Here is a 27312-nt window from a genome sequence, read left to right as displayed (position 1 = left end):
CTCTGCCAGCCAGCAACATGGTGTCGTGGATCATCTCAAAGGCCGTGGTGTAAGCTGTCCTCACTGATCACTATAGCTGCCAGCTGCTGGGGTGGTGAAGGGTTAACCTCACCTGTGTTTACAAACAACAATACAGCTGTGTGTTTGTGTGTAGATGGCCGACGGAGCCGCGATCATGGCCGTTTGGCGCCTCTTACGCGGTGAGCTTCAGGTTTTGCTCACCAAATGTGGCATCCTTCGTTAGAGCAGAATCTCAGCTTTCTATAGATATATGACTTGTAGGGTTTTCAACGAGCTGAAAGCGGAAATTCTTTCCGTTTTCAGCACAGCTCAAATTCTCTATGGGGATTTGCGGTGGGTCCCCTAAAGTAGACTAGCGCCGCGGCGGCGGCTAGAGAGGGGGCCTCCCTGTCACTCACTCACTCACTTACTCACTAAAGGGGCTCCCTGGCACGCACTCACTCCCTAAAGGGGCTCCCTGGCACGCACTCACTCCCTAAAGGGGCTCCCTGTCACTCACTCACTCACTCCCTAAAGGGGCTCCCTGGCACGCACTCACTCCCTAAAGGGGCTCCCTGGCACTCACTCCCTAAAGGGGCTCCCCTGGCACGCACCCACTCCCTAAAGGGGCCTCCGTCACTCACTCACTCCCTAAAGGGGCTCCCTGGCACGCACTCACTCCCTAAAGGGGCTCCCTGGCACGCACTCACTCCCTAAAGGGGCTCCCTGGCACGCACGCACTCACTCACTAAAGGGGCTCCCTGTCACTCACTCACTCCCTAAAGGGGCTCCCTGGCACTCACTCACTCCCTAAAGGGGCTCCCTGGCACTCACTCACTCCCTAAAGGGGCTCCCTGGCACTCACTCACTCCCTAAAGGGGCTCCCTGGCACTCACTCACTCCCTAAAGGGGCTCCCTGGCACTCACTCACTCCCTAAAGGGGCTCCCTGGCACTCACTCACTCCCTAAAGGGGCTCCCTGTCACTCACTCACTCCCTAAAGGGGCTCCCTGTCACTCACTCACTCCCTAAAGGGGCTCCCTGGCACGCACTCACTCCCTAAAGGGGCTCCCTGGCACTCACTCACTCCCTAAAGGGGCTCCCTGGCACTCACTCACTCCCTAAAGGGGCTCCCTGTCACTCACTCACTCCCTAAAGGGGCTCCCTGTCACTCACTCACTCCCTAAAGGGGCTCCCTGGCACGCACTCACTCCCTAAAGGGGCTCCCTGGCACTCACTCACTCCCTAAAGGGGCTCCCTGGCACTCACTCACTCCCTAAAGGGGCTCCCTGTCACTCACTCACTCCCTAAAGGGGCTTCCTGTCACTCACTCACTCCCTAAAGGGGCTCCCTGTCACTCACTCACTCCCTAAAGGGGCTCCCTGTCACTCACTCACTCCCTAAAGGGGCTCCCTGGCACTCACTCACTCCCTAAAGGGGCTCCCCTGGCACTCACTCACTCCCTAAAGGGGCTCCCCTGGCACTCACTCACTCCCTAAAGGGGCTCCCCTGGCACTCACTCACTCCCTAAAGGGGCTCCCCTGGCACGCACCCACTCCCTAAAGGGGCTCCCTGGCACGCACCCACTCCCTAAAGGGGCTCCCTGGCACGCACTCACTCACTAAAGGGGCTCCCTGGCACGCACTCACTCACTAAAGGGGCTCCCTGGCACTCACTCACTCCCTAAAGGGCCTCCCTGTCACTCACTCACTCCCTAAAGGGGCTCCCTGTCACTCACTCACTCCCTAAAGGGGCTCCCTGTCACTCACTCACTCCCTAAAGGGGCTCCCTGTCACTCACTCACTGCCTAAAGGGGCTCCCTGTCACTCACTCACTGCCTAAAGGGGCTCCCTGTCACTCACTCACTGCCTAAAGGGGCTCCCTGTCACTCACTCACTGCCTAAAGGGGCTCCCTGTCACTCACTCACTGCCTAAAGGGGCTTCCTGTCACTCACTTACTGCCTAAAGGGGCTTCCTGTCACTCACTCACTGCCTAAAGGGGCTCCCTGGCACTCACTCACTGCCTAAAGGGGCTCCCTGGCACTCACTCACTGCCTAAAGGGGCTTCCTGGCACTCACTCACTGCCTAAAGGGGCTTCCTGGCACTCACTCACTGCCTAAAGGGGCTTCCTGGCACTCACTCACTGCCTAAAGGGGCTCCCTGGCACTCACTCACTACCTAAAGATGCTCCCTGTCACTCACTATCGGGGTCCCTGTCACTCACTACCTAACTGGAGGCGCCTGTCACTCACTAGCTAACCTGGGGGTCCCTGTCACTCACTACCTAACTTGGGGGGGCTACCATATTAAGGGGGCATTCTGCCTATTTATGTGAAATGCTGTCTATTTATGTGCCTCATGACTGCTGAATGTGTCTTGTTGGGAGCCTTATGATTTGTTGGGGGCCTCATGATTGCTGAATTTGTCTTGTTGGGGGCCTCATGATTTGTTGGGGGCCTCATGATTGCTGAATTTGTCTTGTTGGGGGCCTCATGATTGCTGAATTTGTCTTGTTGGGGGCCTCATGATTTGTTGGAGGCCTCATGATTGCTGAATTTGTCTTGTTGGGGGCCTCCTGATTTGTTGGGGGCCTCATGATTGCTGAATATGTCTTGTTGGGGGTCACATGATTGCTAACTGCGAGACTATGGGAAAAGCTGAATCCTTATCATATGAGACAATAGCATTAAACCTACTTTTTTAGCGTTTTAAAACAGAAAATAAAACTGGGAGGTTCTAAAAAATTGAATACATTTTTCAGGAGTAGGATGGATGAAATTGTTTATCTTCACAGTTTATTTTCAACTTGGATTTTCCATAATGTTCATGTATGAGTTAAAACGTTTGTACAGTATTTAGTTTAAATTGCTGTTGCCACTTTGCGATAGATACCGGTAAGTGACTTTTGGATTGCAGTTTGGGCACTCGGCCTCCAAAAGCTTAATCTGATGTCCCACCATTGCTAGGTTCATGTAAATTTGTCTCCACCCGTTACCACACCTATATTCTGGTCCATGGCCCACCCATTTTTTGGTGCGGCGCGATAAGCACGCCACACAACGTGATCGTCATATTTTTGGCACGCTAGCTGCAGTGTGCTGAATTCTGCTGCCTACAGTATGTACAGTATACGCTGTTCTCTAGTGCTTGCACTGTGTGCTGATTTACCTCCAGTGTGTACAGTGTAAGGTGTTACTCTGTGCCTTTATTGATTGTAAACCAGCTGTATTGTATGCTGATCCCTGCTACTTTCAGTATGTACAGTATTAGCTGTAAAGCCTGGTACACACATACAATTTTGATTAGCCAATTTTAGCTCTGTTCATAAAATTCATTGTCTGTTGGCCCACTTACTGCACGGGGGTGGGAAATTGGGGGTCAGTGATTGACCAATCAAAATTGTATGTGCGTATACATCTTTGATCTATGCCTATACTGATTGTAAATGATCGAAATAAAGGACAGGGGGCTCCGTCCAATATTTCGATGGGCAGGCCCGTTATCCGTAGCTTACACCGCTGCTAAGTTCATGTACATTTGGCCCCACCCATGGCCACGCCCACTCACCGCATGGCCACGCCCATTTTTTGCCGCATGTACCTCCCCTCCTGGTGCCCACAGGTGCCACTGACCCCCAGGGACCCTAGAAACGCCCCTGGTTACCTCAATCTTCTCCCATTGGGCATCGCTACAGGTTCATAGCTACAAGGACTGTCCAAGTTCTCAACTCTCTTAACTAACACACACACACCAACTCCAAAGGCCTTTCCACCTGTATACGTGTGTCTATGTGCCATGTATAATTACCCCCTTGTGTTGCACTTTTTTCCTCCACTGCCTGCCAACTTGCACAGTTACTGAGCCTGTCTTTGTTATTAACATTTATGAGTATGAATCCTTCGTACTAAGTGAATAAATCTGATACTGATAGGAATAATTCAGTATGATTCATATAAGCACTGAGAAATCTGTTGGCGTTTTATAAATGAGCAAATTAGTTCACAGAATGGTCTCATACACATTACATTATATTACGGTTTTACCTGCAGGAGTTGCTGAAGTCTCTCGGTGTCCCAGTCTCTCAGGTAATAGAAACAATCACGTGTGTGATGAGAATGTAACCCCTTTCCATGGCATTCCTCAGAGAAGTCACACTCCTGCCAGACAACAGCAACACGTAAAGCTATGAGTGGTCAGTATTCATAATAAAATAGCAAAGTGTGCAGCTCTCTACACAGAAGAAGGTTTATATTGTAGGATATACACAGAATGAGAGTAAGGAAAATGCCCAAGTGCCAGGAAAGAGAGATATACAATGGAAAAGGGGACTATACTTCAGATCAAGTGTTTTTGGCTACATTTGTTATGGGTGTGAAGATCATGATGGCCACATCTGTTTTCTGACCCTTGTGAGATGGGCCATGAAGGGCACCAAGGAGAGGCGAGGAAAGAGGTGTTAACACTGGTGGACACCATAAAAGTTTTGCTGCGGGTCCCCATGAATTGTTGTCAAGCCTTGCCAGCCTGAAAATACCCATTTAAACCCATCAGTTAAAGAATCACACCGGCATACGATTTGGATGGCATGCTATTGACAGAATAGGTAGCGTTTGGGACCCACTAGAGTGCTTTTTGAGCATTTTTGGAGCTATGCCTATTGCCGGTGCTTTCTAAAACACTAAGGCCCCTTTTACACTACAGCTCGTTTTCAGCGTTTCAACGCAACTATGATAGTTTGCGTTGACCAAGGTAAAATGAAAGTCCATAGACTTTCATTTTACCTTTCACACCCGACCCTGTGTTTCGATGCATTGCGGTACGACGCACCTGGGAGCACTTTAACATTGGGAATCGGCGTTTCCCTGTCGGCTTAATTAATTACTACCTCCGCTACTCAGCGTCGCACCGCACATTCCCGAGGTCACGCCGCAGCCTATTCAACGTCGTGCAGGAGCCGTTCTCCTGCACGCGTTGAATAGGCTAATGTGAAAGAGGCCTAAGCTAATGTAATGTCTATGGTGTTGAGCCCACTGGAGCAATTGCAATTAGGGCTAATCACAATCGCGGGGTATGCAGTATTTTATGAGCATTTGGGTTCAATACAATACCTAAATTGACAGAAAACGCACCTCAAATAGTTTACAAAATGCTTACACAAAGCGCTAGCGATTGCGATTTGTAATAGGTCCCTGGCCTCAAAGGCATTTTATTGATAATATCACCTAGGAGAAAACTGATTGGACCCAATGTAATCTGAATGTGTTAGCCATATCTACATGGCATCCTCCATATCCCTCTCACTTCAGTTGTCCTTTAATACAGGAACTAAATGCCAAAGGGAAAGCCATTCTTCAGTCTTCACATTTAGACGCAAGGAATCTCAGACACCAGCTGGGAAAGGGCTGTTCCCAGAAAGGCTTTTCTCTGTTGCTTAAAGGAGTACTCTAAGGGGGAAAAAAGAGTTGACCTTATCTGGGGCTTTGGAAGCGGGAGCGAGGACACATGCGGCCAAGACAATGTCTTGTTGCTAATCTTCCAGGGAGCCGCGCTCAGTGATGGGGGACATCAGAGAACTGAGGAACGCCTCAATAGGATCCTGAGGCTTCCCTCTCTTTAGGTAAGTATCTCATTTTGTACCTACGCTTCGGCTTGGGTAGACTTTTACGAGATCCCGCAGCCCTTCGCACAATGTTCCGACATTTGCATACAGTGTTTGAAACAAAACGGGCAGTACTAGAAAATCTGTGACACATTTCATTTATTTATGGGATCTCAGGAATTAACCCAGTTGCTCTGTGTTTCCTATCACTTTATGTCACCAGGTGTAATTGGCTGAGTGGGTTTCAGTGGCCATGAAGAACATTCTGAACAGCAGAGTTTGCATTGGTGGTGTCTGGCCTTCAAACGTTTTGGAATACAAACATAAAGCAGATCCAGTGGTGGCTTGTTTTATCTTTGGTATAATGACCCTTTCTTATTAACACCATGAATGATGGAACTTACCGGGCCCTGACAGAAAGGCTGCTTGCAGCCGCCACAGAAGGAATGCTGGCACTGTGTGCACTTGAAGTGTAAGCATCCACCTTTCCACAGGTCAAACCGAAACTTACAGGAAGGACATTCTGTATAGAAGGAAAACATTTAGACAGGCAATAAGTGATTATCATGCACCAATGACAATTCACAAGTCTTAAGGCCCATACACACATCGGATTTTTCAGAACGACGGGTCGTTTGAACGTCCCGTCGTTCAGTCGTTCGCACGCGGAATCCGACGTGTGTACGGACTATCGTTCGCGTGATAAGACTGGTTTCCAAACCAGTCTTATCACCCGAACGATAGTCTGTACACACGTCGGATTTGACGTGTGAACGACGGAACGTTCAAACGACGGGTCGTTCACAAAAATCCGACGTGTGTATGGGCCTTTATGCTGCATACACACTTGAGATAAAAGTCTTTGGAAAAGGCAAGATCACAGACCAATTTTACCCCATTCCATGTAGTATGAGAGCCATACTCTACACAGTCTATTTTATGGAGCTGCATTCCCCATCAGCTAAAATCTTTGCAAGATGCTGCAGACAAAGATGCTGTACACATTCAAAAGATCATTATCTGCAAAAGATCTCTTCCTGCAAAAGATCCATTCCTGCAAAATGCATTCATAGTCTATGAGATCTGCAGATCCTCATACACACCTTGTTTAACAGACTTCATCTGCATATCTCGCAATCATCTGCAGATCTGAAAATCCATCCTGGTGGATCTGATCTGCAGATGATTGCCAGTTAAACAAGGTGTGTATGATAATCTGCAGATCTCATAGACTACAAATGCATTTTGCAGGAATGGATCTTTTGCAGGAACAGATCTTTTGCAGATAATGATCTTTTGAATGTGTACGGGCATCTTTGTGTGCAGCATCCTGCAAAGATTTTATCTGATGGGGAGTGCAGCTCCATAGAATAGACTGTGTAGGTATGGCTCTCATACTACATGGAATGGGGTAAAATGTGTCTGTGATCTTGCCTTTTCCAAAGACTTTTATCTCAAGTGTGTATGCAGCATTACTGACCAACTATAAGTATTAAAATCATAAAATGTAAGTAAAGTAAACCTGAATTTAAAATGTACCCCCCACACACAACTACCCCCCTAAAGAGGAACTCCAGTGAAAATTATGTAATTAAAAAAAAGTGCTTACCTTAATTTTACAAAGATTCTGTATAAATTATTTGGTCAGTGTTTGCTCATTGTAAAATATTTCCTCTCCCTGATTTATATTCTGACAATTATCACATGGTGAAATTTTTACTGCTGGCAGGTGATGTCACTGGAAGGAGATGTTTATTGCTTTTTTGGCAGTTGGAAACAGCTGTTATTTCCCACAATGCAACAAGGCTCCCACAGTGTGATAAGGTGCTGACATCACACTGTGGGCGGGGTTTCACCACAATAGCAGCCATACATTGCCCCCTCAGGATCTATTTGAGCTACTGATTGGGATGAAGTTCAATTCTTGGTTACGTTTTTTCTTTAAAAATATACCTCTTTGTGAGGATGCATTGGGCTACATAATTTTGTGTCGGTGGTGGTATACCAATGTATAGAAAATAATTGCACACTTGTATATAGTGGCTGCTGGTGCTGGATACTAATAATGGAAATAAAGTGCCCCTATGGTTTTGCAGGAATGCTATTCTTCGAGCAAAAAAGGTTGGGAACTGCTTTATATTCTGCATTGCTGATTTATGTGGAGAGTGCTTAGGATTCAAGTACATTCCTGACCACAGGGAAACTTAAAGTGTACCTGAGATGGTCAAATAAAAAGATTTTATACTTACCCGGGGCTTCCTCCTGCTCCATGAGCACCAATGTGCTCCATGCCGTCCTCCCGAATGCTTCCGTTCTCCTGGTATCAGTCCTGGTAATCTGGCTCAGACACGCCAGTTCGCTCTTCTGCACATGCGCAGAGGGGCCGGCTGGTGCAACTGAGACCGATAACAGGAGAACGGAGGTACTCAGAAGGACGGCGAGGGACACATCGGTGCTCATGTGGCTGGAGGAAGCCACGGGTAAGCCTCGTACACGCATGAGACTTCTGTCACCCCACAGTACACCCAAGGAACTTGATCCCTCAGGCAACAGTTCATGGCCGAGGCTGTACAGACACGTTGCTAGCCTGCACTGTCACTATGGTGGGAGGAAGGTGGAGGTATGATGTGTGGTGCACAGTGGAGGGGGTGGAGAGGGGGCAAGAACAATAGCTTTGGGCTGTGTTCACTCTGCCTAGGTACACAGCACACTATATGCACTGACATCATAGTTACACATGCAGCAGCATACATTTAAAAAAGTTACACGCTAATTTAGGCTCAAATGATAAATAACAATTTAATTGCGGTAGTAAAATATTGGTAGATTTACCTATATTCTACAACCTGATTCATATTTTGAAATATTGGCAATATTTGCCTATATTTCACTATAACCTAATCTCTCCCTACTCTCACACAGAACCCTCCCCAGTGGTGCTTAACCCGAAGACCCTCCTGGTGATGCCTAATCCTAAGACCGCCCTGGTGGTTCCTAACCCTAAGACCCCCCTGGTGGTACCTAATACTAAGACCCCCCTAGCGATGCCTAACCCTAACCACCCCTCATCTGGTGCTGCCTTACCCTAAGACCCCCGGTGACTAATAACCGCTAAATAACAATTTAATTGGAACCGCCCACTAACAATAAAACATTAAATACCAATTTAATCGGAGCTGCCCACTAAATAGCGTAGCGGGTGGCCCGACGCCCACTATTTAACTTGTGCCCATTTTCAACCGCGCTTTTATTAACTGCTCTGATGCAGCATATGACAGTACAAATCTATCTTAATGATTATGTAGACATTACAGTTTTTTCGGCTGAATGTGATTAATCTATAGCAAATGCTAAGCTTGATTTTTGTGATGACATTACCTATGCCATTCTTGGACAGATATACATCCAGCTGCTCATCCTCATGTCTCTGCTTCCACAGTCTAAATTCTTCACAGCTCAGTGTTTCATGTATGTCTTCCCACTGTGTGATACAAAGTAAAAGATGATTGCCCTTCTCAGTGGAGTGGCGTAACTACAAACTTCAGGGCCCCAGTGCGGAAATTGGACCCCCCCCCCCCCCAACTCTACATTAAGTAGCCAGGAGTAGGTGCCTCCATTATAGGTAGCCAAGAATAGGTACCTCAGTATAAATAGTCATGAATAGGTACCTCAGTATAGATAGCTAGGATTAGATGCCTCAGTACAGTCAGGAATAGGTATCTCAGTATAGATAGCTAGAATTAGATGCCTCAGTACAGTCAGGAATAGGTACCTCAGTATAGATAGCTAGGATTAGATGCCTCAGTACAGTCAGGAATAGGTATCTCAGTATAGATAGCTAGAATTAGATGCCTCAGTACAGTCAGGAATAGGTACCTCAGTATAGATAGCTAGGATTAGATGCCTCAGTACAGTCAGGAATAGGTATCTCAGTATAGATAGCTAGAATTAGATGCCTCAGTACAGTCAGGAATAGGTACCTCAGTATAGATAGCTAGGATTAGATGCATCAGTATAGATAGTCAGGAATAGGTACCTCAGTACAGGTAGTCATGATTAGATGCCTCAGTATAGACACTAGTCAGGAATAGGTACCCCAGTATAGATAGCCAGGATTAGATGACTGAGGATGGATAGTCAGGAACAGGCACTCTATACATAACAATTTATATGGCGCACCAAAACCTGCCAAGGACAACCACAGTGTCAGAGGAGCAAGAAGGGAATGGGGAACAGTTTGTTAATGATTACCACTATTCAAAGTGTCTATAGAAATGATTATTATGAGCACAGGACTAATAGAGAGCTAATACTGAAGTTGAGGGAGGGCCCTTCAGGGCTTCTCTGGCCCATGCGGTCGCTACCTCTGCAACCCCTATTGCTACGCCCCTGTGTGAGATGGAACACAAGAACAGGAGGAAGTTTGTAGCTGCAGCGCTTGGATCGTGGAGAAGTGAGTATCTGACTCCCTCAGCGGCAGCAGGTGGGGAGGAGGATCGGGCCCCTCGGGCCTGGGCCCGGTCACACAGGTGACTGCTGCGACCGTGGCCCCTATGCCCCTGGCCCTTCTGTGAAAATAATATATTACACAATTGCCATATCTGTAGTTTATTGCCAGAATCAACACTGAACAGGCAAAACATTAAAGGACAACTGAAGTGAGACTATGGAGGCTGCCATATTTTTAATTTTTTTAAACAACACCAGTTGCTTGGCAGCCCTGCTGATCTAATTGGCTGCAGTAGTGTCTGAATTACACCAGAAACAAGCATGCATGCAGTCAGATCTAACAATAATGTCAGAAACAACTGATCTGATGCATGCTTGTTTAGGGTCTATGGCTAAAAGGATTAGAGGCTGAGGATCAGCAGGGCTGCCAGGCAACTGGTATTTTTTAAAAGGAAATAAATATGGCAGCCTCCATAGCCCTCTCATTACAGTTGTCTTTTAAGCAGGGCCGGCCCGCCCATGAGGCGGAGTGAAACATTTGCCTCAGGCGGCACTTTGGGGGGGGCGGCACCCGCCCGTCCATGGGTGTGGGGGCCGCCCGAGCTGGAGGGGATAGCAGGCAGGAAAGGGGTATTGGGCCTAGCGGCGGGGAGGGGGGTCGGACCCCTACCTCCCTCGCCTGGGTCCCCCGTCCTCCGCTCCCCTCCAGCTTTAAAAAGTTGCGTCACTGGCTGCAGCTATAAGAGGCAACGGGCGGGGATCACTCACCTCTTCCTCGTTACAGCGTGCGCTCCACTGACGTCACTTCCTGCGGCGTAAAGCTGGAGGGGAGCGGAGAACGGGGGGACCCAGGCTAGGGAGGGGGCGTCTGACCCCCCCCCCTTTATGCCCAATACCCCCTTCTTGCCCACTAACCCCTCCAGCTCGGGCGGCCCCTCACACCCACGGCTTGGGGGGGGGGGGCGGCGATTTCTTTAAAGCTTGCTTCAGGCGGCAAAAAGTTTAGGGCCGGGCCTGCTTTTAAGGCTACAGGGGATTGTTTTAAGAAATATATTTAAACCATTTTATGGCCAGCTGCTCCCAGGTTCACACTATGCTTGTTTGGTAATTAGTTAGAGGTTAGGTTCCTTTCCAGAAGGATGGCCTCATCGTGGTAGAAGGGTCCAGTACAGAACACTCTGCATGCAAACTGTCCTGGAAGCTAACGCCCTACCAGTAGTATTAGTTTGGTGCATCTTTTTTTAATGCAAGATGTAACTCCTACCTATAATTAGGCTTTTCCCTATGCTGTTAGTCATTCAGATGCAGCCTGTTTTGGGAAGTGCTGCCACCTCTCCCTGCTGTCTAAAACATTAAGGATAGTTGGGTACATGGGGCTTGATTCACTAAGACAAATAGCATGCCTTATCAAAGTTAATACGCCTTATCAGAGTAGCATAGCGAACTTATGCCTGCTAATTGGCAATGACGAGAGCTCCACTTGTCCTGTCATGAGCCCCTGCGGGTTCGTAGCGCTCGCTATGCTACTCTGATAAGGCGTGCTAGCTTTGATAAGGCGTGCTATTTGTCTTAGTGAATCAAGCCCAAGGTGTGGTGCAATTTGCACCATTGCATGCAGATTTGTCACTGCGGCAGATAGCCCCCGGCCCCCGAAAGTGTACACAAGTGACATATGATGTCACTTGGGTCAGTCCATTTAGTCACATGCGCACTTCCAGACAGGGGGCTTGATTCACAAACCCATGCTAAAGCATAGCACGACCATAGCACGCAATGTGATGCACGTAAAAGTTTGCGCACTAACGTGGCAAAGACAACCTTTGTTAGCGCTCGCACGTAAACCCTTATGAACACAAACCATCATGCGCGTCACATTGCATGCTAAACGCATACCACGGTTGTGCTATGCTTTAGCACGGCTTTGTGAATCAAGCCCATGTGCTTGCTTCTATGAACACACCTATCTATAAAGATTGTTGCAGTGCAATGGACTCCAGTGCAATCTCGTGCTGAGCCGCACCATTCGTACCATTCGGCAATGTACTGCAGCACAGAATCACTTCTGTCACATCGTGTTGCAACGCGGGTGGCGGGTGCTGTGACCATTCTCATTGAGATTGATGGCTACTGCAGCGGGGGAATGGCGAGGGAGAGCAACACAACGCCACAGTGTGAAAGAGGCCTATAACTACCTGCCTACTATGTAGATTTACCAAAACAGATCTGAACTATTAAAGAATAGACTCCACAAGATCTAAGATGGTTTCTGGTGGTATCTGGCACCAAGATTTCATCCACATCCATCTGCCAGGACCGGCTGACAGTTTATAGCTATTAAGCCTTCGCACTTACTTGCTGCTTGCAGTTGAAACAAGTGATTTTGTTGCATTTTGGACACTCCACCTCTTGTGTGTCTCCCTCGTGTAAAACTCCAAATGGGCACTAAAGGGAAACAGACACATTGAAAAATATATGACTGTATAACTGTATAAAATGCATTATGCAGTCAATCTTGGTCAGTGCAGTTGAGTATTTGAAGTACAAAACTGGGCTGTAGGCAGAAGTGTGCTTCTCCAGTACAGGCTCCTCCCACTGAGTCCTGAGGAGGAGTGCTTAGACTAAGAATCGATCAGAAAAATGATCGGAAATCTGATCAGACTTGTTGAAATTTAGCGATTCAACCCGTAAATCTGACTAAATTGGTAAGCTAATTGATAGCAAAGTTGGTAGACCATTTGATTGAGAGAAAATGCAGGATCAAAGATACTACATGGCCATCTAAAGTACCTTTCCTAATACCTACATAACTGCTTAATGAATTACTCAGAGGGTTACCCGTGAGAGCCCAGGGACACTTAAAGCAATAGTTGGACTTAAATTAAACCTGATGTGAGGAAAATCTCTATTGTATGGATTCACTTGTATTCAGAAGTACCCAGGCATGCAAGTACTGAAGGTTGCCCGAGAATTGCCGAAGAGGTATTCAACTTAGCGGGTCAAACAACTTCAACAGGGGATGGAGCATGAGCTACGGGATAGACCAGGAAGGCTCTATGGTATGTAGAGCCTTTCCTCTACGTAGGTGAGTATCTAACCTGAAGAGAGTTTCCTCACTTCATGTTCACTTTAAGCTCCCTGTGATGTGATTTCTAAACTAAACTAAGGCCAGGTAGACTGGCACATAGGCATTCTTCACTTTTAATTCCTTTTTTAATTTTATACCGTCCCAAGTGTTTTTTTTAATTTTTTTTATGCCTGTAAATAATATTTGACAGTTTTCCTTTATTTATATCTGAAATGTATAAGCTGTATTTCTGAATGTCCTAACTAGAAATTAAAGAATCCTGTCTCCCTGAAGTACCACCTTGAAGTCTAAGCATGTCAGTGGCTGATACAGACAGTGCTTGAAGGTTAGACTTGTAGCCAGTGCTTGGTGTGAAGGGTGCAGTTTCCATAACAAACACGGGGAGGGGGCAGTTAATAGGGGGTGCTTAGGGCTAAAGGGAATCTGAAGTGAAAATAAACTTATGAGATAATGTATTGTATGTGTAGTACAGCTAGGAAATAGATCATTAGTAGCAAAGATATGAGTCTATATGGCCTCGATTCATAAAAAGCAGTGCAATAAAAAAAAAAAATCTTGTCGGGAAAATACCGCACTCGGTATTCTCCCGGTCTGTGTGCTAATTCATAAAGATTTCCCCAGCTGCCTTTGAAGGTCGGTAAATTACCGCAGCCCATTGAGCGGTAGAGTAGAGCAGTGTGGCGATTGTCTCTTTTGCCCTGCAGAAATGACTCCACAAATGACTCAGACAGATGCCTCGCACAGACTTTCCCTGCCTGCACAAATAACTCACTCAGATGACTCAGAAAGATGACTCGCTCAGACTTTCCCTGCCTGCTCAAATGACTCACACAGACGGCTCTCTTCACAGATGACTCAAACAGACTTCGGCTCTCTGCACTTTGCATTCACCAGAGGTGTCAGTAACTTGTTAACGCCTCACCAGAGATGGCAGCCTCCATAGCCCTCTCATTAGTAACTATCTCAGGCTTACCGCTTGTTGCAGGCTTTATGAATTGACATTTGCTGACAATTTACTGACATGTGTTGGAGGTAACTACAGCCAAGTCGGTAATTTATCTCCCTGGTCGGTAATGTCAGCTTTTCATGCGGTAACAGCCTTTATGAATTGACACATTTCTAAGTGGTCAGGAAAGTCTGCTGTTTTCAGCATTACCGCATTACCGCATGCGGTAATGCTTTATGAATCGAGACCGTATTGTTTCCAGTACAGGAAAAGTTAAGAAACTTCAGTTGTTAGCTATGCAAAAGTTCTTCTCTGAGCTCTCTGACCCAACTTGGGCCAAAGATAGTACTGTTTTCTGAAGCACTTATACATAAAAAAAACAGGGAAAAAACAATTTCAGATAAGGTTTTACTGCAAGAGAGTTCAAAGGGTCATTATCTCTGCTCTGTTTCATAGTTTAAAATACAAAGTGTAGTTTTTAATTGCTAATTTTAGCGAATGATGCAATATTATTAAAAAAAACGATATTACTGAAAACAAAAATATGAGACTCTTCTTTGCTACTAATGTTCTATTTATTACCTGTACTACACATACAATTCATTATATCAAGAGTTTTTTTCCGCTTCAGTGTCTCTTTAACTGACTCCAGTGACCCTGTGTCAGTGATGGCTTCTCTAGGCCTGCTGGTAGTTACATTGATATCCTGCTCATGGTGGGGTAGAAGCATTGTTTCAGCCTCCACTTTCAGCACTTTTCCCAAGGTCTGAAGCTTACATGACTGCACCAGCAGAAATTAGGCATCTCCATCAGCGCTCGGTCCCTCAGTTTTCTTTGAAATAACTCGTGGGTTGCTTCATCAAGATAATGATGGATCTGTAGAAAGAAACACATAGCTGAATGTTTATATTATACATTTTCCAATGTTCTGAAATACATTGTTAAATACTGTCTTTAAGGTGCACATACTGTGCTGTATAATTTTTTAGACAAATGTAAAGCTGAATCAATGTTTAAAACAAAAGTGGTGGACTCTCCATTCAGCAGTCTATGCTTTCATTACAGGTGTTGCCATAGACTGTAATGTTAATTACGGCTATAGCAGCGCTGGGGGAGTTTCTCCTGTAATCAGTGTAATACAGTTATCAGCAATAACCAGACCTCAAATTATGTGTTCGAAGGAGCAAGTTAGGTTATCAGTAGAGGAATATATTGGTTATATTCCCCTATATTGCCTAGCGCAGGGAGAGACGACTCTTAGCTTCTCCCTGCACCCAACTAACCAACACCGGGAACAAACATATGTACTGAACAGTGGGCGGCATTGCAGGAGGTGACGCAAGCGGTGGAACGCAGCGCTGGATCAGCGGTATAAGTGAGTCATTGCTTCCCCCGCTGCCTGGCTAATAAAATATTGTGCAAATAGCTGGAGGGGGAGCATGGACGGCGGAGCCCCAGGTGAGGGAGGGGGAGGTCTGACCCCCCCCCTCCCCACCGCTGTGCCCCCCCCCCCTTTCCTGGCTGCTACCCCCTCCAGGCTACCTAAACTGGGGGAAATTATATTACGGATGGGGAGGGCAGCATCCTCACAAGTCTGCCTCAGGTGGCAAAAATTCTCGGACCGGCCCTGGAGCAGCCAGACAACTGGTATTGTTTAAAAGGTAACAAATATGGCAGCCTCCTTATCCCTCTCACTTCAGGTGTCCTTTAACTCAAAGTGTCTGTTAATGGCTAGAGAAGGCAGGCAGGCATCTGAATGACTAATAGCATAGGTGTGCTTAGGAAAGTGCTGCCACCTCTCCCTGCTGTATAAAAAAAAAAGTTTACTTTATGGCTAGCTGCACCCATTTGCTATTTCATGTTTGGATTCCATTTTTATGTTTAGTGATCTAGTGCATAGTTTAGCATCTGTTTTGAATACAAGGTGTGTGTTGCCTCTAGGGGGCTCTGCACACCTGTGTCATTTCAGATGCTGCTTAGTTTTAGGAGCGCTGCCCGTTCTCTAAGGGCCAGGGAAGGTTCTCAATCTTTGCCAAAGATTGTCTTTTGGTGGCTACAGTCTTAATATTTTTTTTTGTTTATGAACCTGAGTATCCAGTAGGTTGAAGAACTCCCTGGACTCCTCTGTGTTGCCCTCTTTCTCGAGGTCTGGCTTGCGGCAGATGGGGCACACCACATCCATAATGCTTCTTTCTTTGATGACAGAGGAGAAATGGTGAACAAAGCACTGTTCACAGAAGGAGCAGTTGCAGTGGGTCATCTTCACAAACTGAATAAAAACAACATTGTGTTACTTTAGCTACAGCTGAAAACTAAAGGAAAGTAACTTAAAGAGAAACCGTAATCAAGAATTGAACTTCATCCCAATCAGTAGCTGATATCCCCTTTCCCATGAGAAATCTTTTCCTTTTCACAAACGGATCATCAGGGGGCTCAGTATGGCTGATATTGTGGTGAAACCCCTCCCACAGTGTGATGTCAGGACCATGGTTCTGACATCACACTGTGGGAGCCTTGTTGCATTGTGGGAAATAACAGCTGTTTACAGCTATTTCCAACTGCGGAAAAAGCAATCAGCATCTCCTTCCACTGACATCACCTGTCAGCAGTAAAAAATGTCTCCATGGGGTAAATGTCAGAATGTAAATCAGGGAGAGGAAAGATTTTACAATGGGCAAACACTGACTAAATCATTTATACATAATTTTTGTAAAAATGAAGCACTTTTTTATTACATTATTTTCACTGGAGTTCCTCTTTAACCATTTCAGCCCGTGGGGATTTTTCACCTTATGCATCAGAGCAATTTTCACCCCCCAATCATTTGCTAATAACTTTATCACTACTTATCACAATTTATTGATCTATATATTGTTTTTTCCGCCACTAATTAGGCTTTCTTTGGGTGGTACATTTTGCTAAGAATTATTTATTTATAAATGCATGTTAACAGGATTAATAAGAAAAAAATGGAAAAATTAATTTCTCAGTTTTCGGCCATTATAGCTTTAAAATAATCCAGGCTACCATAATTAAAACCTATGTATTTTATTTGCCCGTATGTCTTGGTTATTATACCATTTACATTTTGTCCCTATCACAATGTATGGCGCCAATATTTTATTTGGAAATAAAGGTGCATTGTTTCTGTTTTGTGTCCATCACTATTTACAAGCTTATAACTCAAATTTTTTTTTGTAGTATCACCCCTTCAAATGCATATTTAAAAAGTTCAGACCCTTAGGTAAATATTTATGTCCTTTTTTTTTTTTTAATTGTAATTTTTTTTTTTACCTTTTTTTTTTTTTACCATTTTTTAATTTTAATTTGTAATATTTTGGTGTGGGACATAAACAGTTAATTTTTAATGTTGTTAAAGAGAATCTGTACTCTAAAATTCTTACAACAAAAGGCATACCATTCTATTCATTATGTTCTCCTGGGCCCCTTTGTGCTGTTCCTGCCACTCTCTGCTGCAAACCTGGCTTGTAATTGCCAGTTTTAGGCAGTGTTTCCAAACAAACTAACCAGCTTGTGATAGGCTCACATAAGCAGAGTGTGTGAGTCATACAGAACCTGCAGGGGGTCTGGAGAGGGTGTGTATAGCTTCTATCCAATCACAATCAGCCCTGCACATTCCATCCTGACTGCCTCAGCCTGACAGAGCCGACAGAGGAGAGAAGATTAGATCATATAACAGAGATAATACAGCCACTGTGCAAGTAGGAAAGGCTGCAGTAAGACAGAGCACATTAGAACAGGCATAGGAACTTATAGGATAGAAGAAATAAGGATGAAAATTTTGTTACAGATTCTCTTTAAATGTGTAGAATGTAATGTAAAAAATATGTAGATGTAGTTTTACTATTTGGCCACAAGATGGCCACCTTCATTTTTGTTTTCCCTCCTTGTACTTCTCGCTAGTCGGAAGTACAAGGGGGATGCAGAAGAACTGAAGCCTCACGCGTGAGCGCTTCGGTTTTTCTGCGGGGGACAGGGATCGGTGATTGGGAACCATGTTCCCGTTCGCTGATCCCAGGGCTACCGGGGGATACCACGGGGACCCGGGGGCGAGCCAGCAATCGCGCACGGGAGCGCGCCGAAGCACGGGAGCGCATGCGAGCAGCCGCCCGGACTTGAGCTTCACGTCTGGGCAGCTGAAATGGTTAAGCTCCCTGGAGTTATGATTATTTCCAGATGTAGGGTCTAAAAGCCATGCATTTTTTTTTCACAGGTTTTTAGACCCTAAAAACAAGAAAATAAAACCTACCACAGAGAGGTCTGCAGCAGCCTCTGCATATAACTCACTCGGGCATGGGATCGATTACCGCACTGAGCTGACTCAGGATTACCACTCTAAGCCTCAATTCACTAAGCTTTATCAAACACTTACCGAATGTTTGATAATTTACCTCATGGGTAAATTCTTATTTTGAATTCACTGATGTGTTATTTATTTGTTCGATTAATGTATAACACATTAGTGAATTCAAAATTAGATTTTACTCATGAGGTAAGTTATCAAACGTTCGGTAAAGTGTTTGGTAAAGCTTAGTGAATTGAGGCCTAAGGAGGCAAAAGTAAAAAAATAATATTTACTTACCTGGGGCTTCCTCTAGCCCCTGGAAGCCTATGTGTCCCTCACCGCAGCTCCGCTCTCAGGCAGTCTCCCACAGTCCCCCTGTATCAGCCGTTGACCCGATGCACTGCGCAAGCGCAGAACGCTCCAGGTGTGATTGCACACTCATGCTGCCTCGGCTCTCAGGCAGCCTCCCGGTGTTCCCTGGCTAGGTCGGTGGCTGTTACAGAGGGACCCCGGGGAGCCAGCGGCTGAGACCTGAGCTGTGGTGAGGAACACATAGGCTTCCAGGGGCTGGAGAAAGCCCCCCGATAAGTAAATCTGATTTTTTTTTAAACCAGATGTATCCTTTAAGATGCCTATTAATGATACAATCTTGATTGTACAATCTTATCACTTCTATGTGATAAGAGGGGCTGCCTAAAAGTATCCATGCAAAGTATAGTCACTCAGTTTACCCTTCTATTATATTGATTTGATAAGATTGTATAACAAAGATTGTATCGTTGATAGGCACCTTTAAGGTGGCCATACATCAGGCGACTTGGCGGCCGAACGACCATCCAATTAGAATATTATAATCGAATTGTTGAATGAAAATTGGTGCAGCCAAGTGCATGCCCGACCGACAAAGCGGCGAAATTTCGGGACGGAAATTGGACGCATGGTCGAATGCGCATGCTGCAAGATTTTGGGCCGAATTTGGTTGGTCGGGTGAGTGGCGGCAGGGCCGGGCCGAGTGTAGGAGGGGGCGCAGAATTCATTCAGCTGTCATTCCTAATTGTGTTTGAAGCAGAAAGAAATAAGAAAAGGCAGGGGCGTAGCAATAGGGGGTGCAGAGGTAGCGACCGCATCGGGGCCCTTGGGCCAGAGGGGCCCCGAAGGGCCCTCCCTCAACCACAGTATTAGCTCTCTATTGGTCCTGTGCTCATAATACTCACTTCTATAGATACTTTGAATAGTGGTAATCATTAACAGATTGTTCCCCATCCCCTTCTTGCATCTCTGACACTGTAGTTGCCATTGGCAGGTTTTGGTGCGCCGTATCAATTGTCATGTATAGAGTGCTTGGGGGGCCCCATTGTAAAACCTGCATCGGGGCCCACAGCTCCTTAGCTACGCCACTGAGAAAAGGGGATACATGGCAGTGACTGCAAGCCAGATAACTAGATATTAAGGTGTTGGGGAGGTTGTGGGCCCTGTGGCCCTCTTAGTCAAATAGCAATCAGTGTGTGATGGCTGAGGTGGCAGGGATGGAGGGGCGCACTTTGGTGTCTCAGCCTTGGGTGCTGGAGGACCTGGTCCCGGCTCTGAGTGGCGGTATTGCAGCCGATTTTGGAAAGAGTGATGAAACTCGACGCGGTTTCCATCCATCTCGCCAGGTTCCGCATACACAAATAGACGCTAGCGGCGCTTAGCGTTTGACATCAGCATGTACGCGTGTATGTGGCTGTTACCTGGCAAGATGGACAGTCACCGCGCGGAGGTTGCTACAAGACAGGTAATGTATAAATGCACATTTATACAATGGAGGGCAGCGGCGGCGCGGACGCAGCAGGCTCAGCCGATTCCCTGAAGATTTCATGTTGAATTTGGATGGGAATGCTGCATATAAGTAGCTTCCACAAGAGACAAATATATCTCTAATCAGATTCAATTAGAGATAAATTTGTCGAATCTGCCTATAATCATCAGGTCTATGGGCACCTTAAATAAGTTGCCCATACAGATCGGCACCAGATGTGGCCCAAAGATTAGTCCTTCTCAGATTAAATCTGATTAGTAAGGGATCAGATTCTTCCACACAGTAGGCATAGATTTTTAATAGATTTCAGCATGAAATCTATTGAAAATCTTTCAAACTGGAGCTTTTCACTGTGCAATGCAGTGCAACACTATGCGCGGTCGATCTGCCACCGCAACTTACCCGCCACCCATTGATTGATAACTTCTCTCCTATGTGATCAACTGATTCAATCAATTTTGCAGCCAAAAGTGATTAGGAATAAGCGATTATCGATCAGGCTGGCAGGTAGGTTGGGACAACAATTTCAAACAGATTTGATCAGAGTGATTTAATCTGCTAGGAATTGATGTAGAAAATAGATAAGTGTGTGGCCACCTTTACCAGACAATTAACTATTAAATAAAGAATAAAAAAAAATCTAAACTGTTTAGTGTTGAGTTGAACTTACCTGGGGCTTCTAATGGTCCCCCGCAGACATCCTTCGCCCGCACAGCCCCTCACTGATGCTCTGGCCCCGCCTCCGGTTCACTTCTGGAATTTCTGACTTTAAAGTTGGAAAACCACTGTGTCTGTGCAGCCTTGTCCTCGCTCCCGCTGATGTCACCAGGAGCATACTGCGCAGGCACAGACTGTACTAGGCCTGCGCAATACACTCCTGGTGACGTTAGCGGGAGGGAGGACACGGCCGCGCATGCACAGTGGTTTTCCGGCTTTAAAGTCGGAAATTCCAGAAGTGAACCGGAGGCGGGGACAGTAGCATTGGTGAGTGGCTGCACGGACACAGTTCATCTGCGGGGGACCATTAGAAGCCCCAGGTAAGTTCAACTCATTTTCTCCCGACCCCCTACAGTAGTCCTTGAAATCAGTTGTATTCCAATTACAGTGAATGATTACAAAAATAAATTTTATTTTATTTGAATGTGCATATAAATTGTATTGTTAAAGGACATCCGAGGTGACATGTAACATAATGAGATAGACATGTGTATGTACTGTGCCAGGTACACAAATAACTATGCTGCGTTTTTTTATTATTATAATTTCTGTGCCTGAAAGAGTTCAGGTATGCAAGTGACAGTTTCTCTTTGGGTTGGCTATAGCCTAACCCTAACTGATAAGTAATTACAGCCATAAAACATTTTCCTGGCAGTAAATGGCTTCTACGAGCAGGAAAGAGTTAAAAAGTGTAAATGGTTCATAGATTTGAGCTCTGGCATACTTCAATGAATGTGTCATTGAGCAGAGACAATGAAACAGTAATAACTTAAAAAGTATATTTAAATTTAAAATAAAACCGTGGGATGTCTTAAAAGTCATTTTTAGGAGAAGGAGGAGAGATACAATTGTTTGTCTCATCAGTTTATGTTCACCTCGGATGTTCTTTAAAGGGCACCTTTATTCCTATTGAATAAGGAATCCAATGAATATTCATGGAGCTCCACTTCACTTTTAAGTCTAAAATAACAATATTCTAAACATAAATGACATAAAACAATAATCTCAGACAATTGCCAAAGTATATGATCAGAAAATCATACTCCAGATTGACTCTCTTTAGAGTCACCAAAGACCTCAAGCATTACACTGGCTGACAGGAATCTGCTTACCTTTGAGTATGGGTATTGATCACAGCATATAGGACAGTCATGTGACAGGAACTGGAGGGCGGAGTTGTAGTCGGGACAGGAGGAAACCACCTCTTGTATGTCTTCCTGGCTCCAGCAGCCGCTGTTCACGCTACATAATTGCTCATATATTCTTTGTTTTTCATCCAGTAACTTTAAAAAAAATTTCAGACCGGGAAATCAGAAATGAAACAGCATATTTAATAAGGTTTTTAAGTATTCCATTTATACTGATAGGTGTACTAGTCCATATTTTAAAAAAGAATACAATATAAGAAACACTTGTGTTCAAAAGGTGCCATGACAAATTCAACTGGGGTATTGATTAAATCATGTTTCCCATAAATTCCTCAAATACAGCAGAAATAATTACCAAAAAAGAGCAAATTAACCCTTTTTACTCTAAATGGGGTAAAGTATAGTGTATAAGCCTAGCCATGTAAGTCATCACAATAACAATTAAAAAAGAAATGATAGAGCTTTGATATAAAATAAAAGGTACTTACGTATTATCCCCTCTAGCAGAACACCTCGGCTGACAGGCTGGAAACGTGTGCACTGTGTTTCTTGATCAGCTGATTCACTACAGATCAGCTGCTCCGTTCCGCACAGCTTTCCTCACTGTGCTGTGTTGGGGCCCGTCCTAAAGTCACAGATCTTGGCTTTTTCTGGCAGCGCTCGACTGCCAGTTCTTGTCTCTCTGGCAGGTTTCGGCACTTGTTGCTGGTTCGGTTCAGTGTTTCGGTGCAGCCCGGCGGTGTCTCGTCTGTGCCATACAGGCCATAAAAATGCATGGTGGATGAGACATGGGCCGGGGGGCAGGTGTGTGCGGTGACCTGCAGGGTGTATGATAATGCAGAGGCGTCTGATGACTGCCCGAGAGAATTGCTGTCCCCTCTCAGCTGCATCACGCTACTTGCACACTGCCCCTTCATTCCTCTGCAAGACCCATGTTTTAACAGAACCCCACGCATTGAGGAAAGCTGTGCGGAACGGAGCAGCTCATCTGTGGTGAATCAGCTGCTCTAGAAACACAGTGCACACCAGGGGTGCTCGGATACCCCTTTTCAAAATCCGGATTGACCCGGATCTGGATACCCAGATATCCAATCCGGGTCGGATATCTCATTTTAAACATTTCCAATCCGAATCGGAATATCCGACCCTAATATCTAGGATATCCGGGCAAATTCGGATATCCGGATAGAAAAAACGGAAGTGGCCTTTGAATTGCTTTAAAAACGTTTTTTAGGGTATATGAGGCATGTAGCATCATTATTTTGTAAAGGCGAACACTAATTGATGATGTGGGGACTTAAAATCCCCCCCCTCCCAGGGGCAAATGCAGGATTTTTAAGGGGGGGTTCCTGAAAGGTCCAGAAGCACGTATGTCCCGAGTGCTTCCGAATACAGGTGGCTCCATACTGCCCATGCACAAAAGTGCGCTGGCGTATTACGGAGCTGCCTATCTTTGGAAGTACTCAAGGACACTAGTGTTTCTGAAGGCTTCTGGTAGCAGCAAATTTGAACGGGGTACAGCGCTGGAACAACTCCCCGAGAGAGGAACGGGAGATAGACTTAGTTTGGACAATTCAGTGAAATATGCCACATAGTGTCACATAGCGCAAGCGATACCCATATGATGCAGGGATATATGCATCTGTGGAAGATGGCGGCGCTATATAAATACTAAATAATAATATTTTGCCTCACCAGAATTGCACTTTTATTTAGCTTTCCTGTATGACAAGAAGACACAGCCAGCTCTAGGGGAAGAGGGAAACAAAGGTGAATGAAGGAGGCTGGTGCACACCAAAAGTGCTTCTGAGCGTTTTTCAAATCAACAGTGATTTGAAAAGTGCTTGGCTATTGTTACCCTATGACAGTGTTCTCACAGCAGCGTTGTGACTTTGTCATTCAAAAATCGCTCTGAAAATCGCTTCACAAAATCACACTCACAAATTGCTAGCGATTGCTATTGTCATTTTGGCATTGCACTAGCCCAGAGAGAGGAGTGGAGAAATTGAGAATAGCCTGAGATGGAGCAGAGAACTTATCTGTATTGCAGTCCCACATCAGACAGGCTACTTACCTGTAATTGGACTCCTGTCCCTGCCAGTCTCCCACACAAGTCAGAAAGAAGCCCTCCTGGAGTCTAGGGACTGTCAAAAACTTTTCAACTTGTCTAACACCTTATCCACACATGCAGTCATTATAACAAAGGGGAGAGACCAGACAGATGTTTGCCCACGGACCCTGAGTCCAGGCAAGCTCTGCATCATGCTGTGCATATTTACCAGCTTGCCTGCCCTCTAATTGCATCAAGTCTGACACTTCTGTGCTGTGGAGAGTCCGGGACTCCAGAATCAACATTCTCTCACTGCAGGCTGCATCTTCTTGTGGGGTAAGCTCGGCTGCCTCTCTCATTCTATTAGCTGGAGGGAGGCACCAGAAGTAAGAAGGGAGGGAGAATGAGGCTGTTTATATTATGCGGGCTTCCCTGGCTGAATACACAGCTCAGTGCAGAAGGGGTGTTCCAGACACCCGGAATAGCCCCCTCCGTTCGCCAGTGCCCCCCCCCCCCAAAATTGGCACTCAGCACGTGTCACGTGCCACTTGGCACGTGGCACTTGCAACGTGTCACATGGCACTTGCCAAGTGCCACGTGACATGTTGCAAGTGCCACGTGTCAAGTGACAGGTGGCAAGTGCCATGTGGCAAGTGACACGTGCCAAGTGCCACATGACGCATGCCAAGTGCCGACTGACAGTCAGACAGCAGTGGAGAAGACACTGGTGCACACTAACTGTCACACTGGCACTGCTCACAGCACAGCAGTTCTGTAGAAAGCTAACACAGTAGTTCTACTACTCTAACAACTACTAGCACTGACTGCAGTACTACAGTACTAACTACACAATAACACAATAATCCTATCCCCTAATCCCTAACCTAACCTATACCTAAGGCTAATAGCTGGCCAGCAGGCAGCAGCTGGCCTGGTCTGTGCACAGCACACACACAGACACATAGCCTGCAGCACACACTCTGACTGTCACACAAATTAGTGACATCAAGCTAATTAATGATTTAACAATAGTGTAGTGATAGTGAAGGGGATTATCACTGAACAGCTTTCGGTTTATCACTGTGTACAGCCCTTGCTAGGCCAGCAGCACTAGAGCACACACTCTGACTGTCATACAATGACATCAATCAAGCTAATTAACGATTTAACAATAGTGTAGTGATAGTAGTGAAGGGGTTAATCACTGAACAGCTTTAGGTTTATAACGGTGTACAGCCCTTGCTAGGCCACCAGCACTGGAGCATGTCTCTCAGTGAGCATTCAGCAAGCTAAGACGATATGTCTCATTATGGCGGCCCTCCTTATTATACAGGGGGGCTGGCCAGTGTTCCTTTCTGTGATTGGGTGCCAGGGCTTAGGCTAGGAGCCCTCTGATTGGCTTAATGAGGTCAGGTGGGGCTGGCCAGGGTTACCCTCTGTGATTGGTTGCTAGGGCTTCTGCGTTCATGCATTATCCGTTGACTTTTATGTTATTCGTGTGCAAAATCATGCTCATGCTCGCAGAAGCAAGTGTTTAATTTTGCTAGTTTGGTTGCCTAGCAACTCTCCAGAACAGTCATAAAGCCCCTGGTCTAAAAAGTTTGGACACCCCTGCTGTAGGCCAATATACTACTGTGGCTGTTGCTGCTGTGACAGTGTACTGGTTAAGGGCTCTGCCTCTGACACAGGAGACCTGGGTTTGAATCTTGACGCTTTTTGTTCAGTAAGCCTGCACCTATTCAGTAGGAGACCTTGGGCAAGACTCCCTAACACTGCTACCGCCTACTTGGGGCACCCCTAGTGGCTGCAGCTCTGGCACTTTGAGTCCGCCAGGACAAAAGCAAAATATAAATATTATTTTTCTAGACTTTTCTAGACTTTCCTGTAGGGAGGAAAGCACATAACTAGTTTTCATTGCCTTGCTATCCCAGGTATACTGCTTCTAATATAAAATCCAATAACTATCAGTCTAGTGGTGATACGTGCAGGAGATTAGGTTATCAGAGCAGAAAAGGTTTCTTACATAAAGGTTGTGTATTTTTGCGTTGCTTTCCTTCGGGAAATTCCTGCTGGCAGTATTTATATGGAAACTGTCTGATGCACACTTCATGCCCTCTTCATTCTTGTGATCTGTTATGAACATCGCAAGACAGACACAAAAGTAGCATTTTATATACTTTCTTGTATACAGATGTCTAAGTCTATGACTGCGATGTATGATAAGTGTAAACCCACCTCTACAACAATTCCACTAGTAACCAACTGGGCCTGATGCACTCCGCCTGCCCAATCCCCAATCCCGCCCCCCCAATTTTTTTTTTTTGCCACAGTATAAATATATAGAAAGCCACAGTACAAGTAGCTAGTACCTAGTATGGGTAGGGTAGCCAGATGATCCCAAGTATAGGTAACCACATTAGCCCCACAGTGGCCAGATTAGCCCCCCCAAGTGTAGGTAGCCACCCAAGTATAGGTAGCCAGATTAGCCTCTCAAGTATAAATGGCCATATTAGCCCCCCAAGTATGGATAGCCAGATCAGTCCCACAAGTATAGATCGCCTCCCCAACTATATGTAGACAGATTAGCCCCCCAAAGTATAGGTAGCCAGATTAGCCACCTATATAGGTAGCCCCCTTGAAGCATACCAGATTAGCTTTGTCTCTGGTAGCTAAACTACCAGATTAGCTTTCTCTCCCCCCTTCCCAATTGCAGGTAGCCACCCAAGTATAGATATCCAGATTAGAACCCCCCCCCCCCCCAAACCATAGGCAGCCTGATTACACCCCCAGTATAGGTAGCCCCCATAAAGTATAGGTACCCAGATTAGCCCCCATATGCAGAGTAGCAAGTGGAACACTGGAGGGAAGAGGTATACCTCTCTGGGCTCCGCTGATGATCTACTTTCCCCATGCGTCTGAGTCTGTATGATTACTGCCCCTTCTCTTGTCATATAACCATCGTGACAAGAGAGTGTGCTGTAGTCATGGATACAAGGACTCTACAAGGAAGGTAGAACATCAGTGGAACCTGGAGAGGTATGTGACTTCCCGCCAGCACTATGCTCACTACTATGCAATTCAGGGGGAGCACCACAGGTCTCCATAAAGTCTGCAGTGTCGGCTGAGACCACCAGACCCCCTTGGCTTTGGTGAACCCTATGCCACTAATGACTTTAGTGATCCCTGAAGATTTCCAGTGAGAAAATTATGAGGG

The 27312-nt window shown here is 45.8% G+C and overlaps 1 protein-coding gene across 3 annotated transcripts in view; it reads right to left on the bottom strand.

The window, feature by feature from the left end:
* The window catches only part of LOC137517806 (E3 ubiquitin-protein ligase RNF31-like), a 68152-nt gene that overhangs the window by 8441 nt on the left and 32399 nt on the right, over positions 1-27312 (bottom strand). For 2 of the 3 annotated variants that reach the window (XM_068234858.1, XM_068234859.1), the window contains exons 4-11: positions 26122-26228; positions 22013-22183; positions 16166-16348; positions 14857-14955; positions 12401-12490; positions 8978-9080; positions 6004-6122; positions 4044-4157 (exon numbers count right to left, since the gene is read on the bottom strand). In XM_068234858.1, coding sequence (XP_068090959.1) covers positions 4044-4157; positions 6004-6122; positions 8978-9080; positions 12401-12490; positions 14857-14955; positions 16166-16348; positions 22013-22183; positions 26122-26228 — 986 coding nt within the window. Of the gene's footprint in view, positions 1-4043; positions 4158-6003; positions 6123-8977; positions 9081-12400; positions 12491-14856; positions 14956-16165; positions 16349-22012; positions 22184-26121; positions 26229-26974; positions 27049-27312 lie in introns of those variants that run through there. The other variant, XM_068234860.1, reaches the window with a different exon arrangement.

This window comes from Hyperolius riggenbachi, chromosome 5 (genome assembly GCF_040937935.1).
Source record: "Hyperolius riggenbachi isolate aHypRig1 chromosome 5, aHypRig1.pri, whole genome shotgun sequence".
NCBI classification, from domain to species: Eukaryota; Metazoa; Chordata; class Amphibia; order Anura; family Hyperoliidae; genus Hyperolius; species Hyperolius riggenbachi.
Note: the sequence above shows the minus strand (reverse complement) of the source record. Positions and strands in the feature narration are given on the sequence as shown.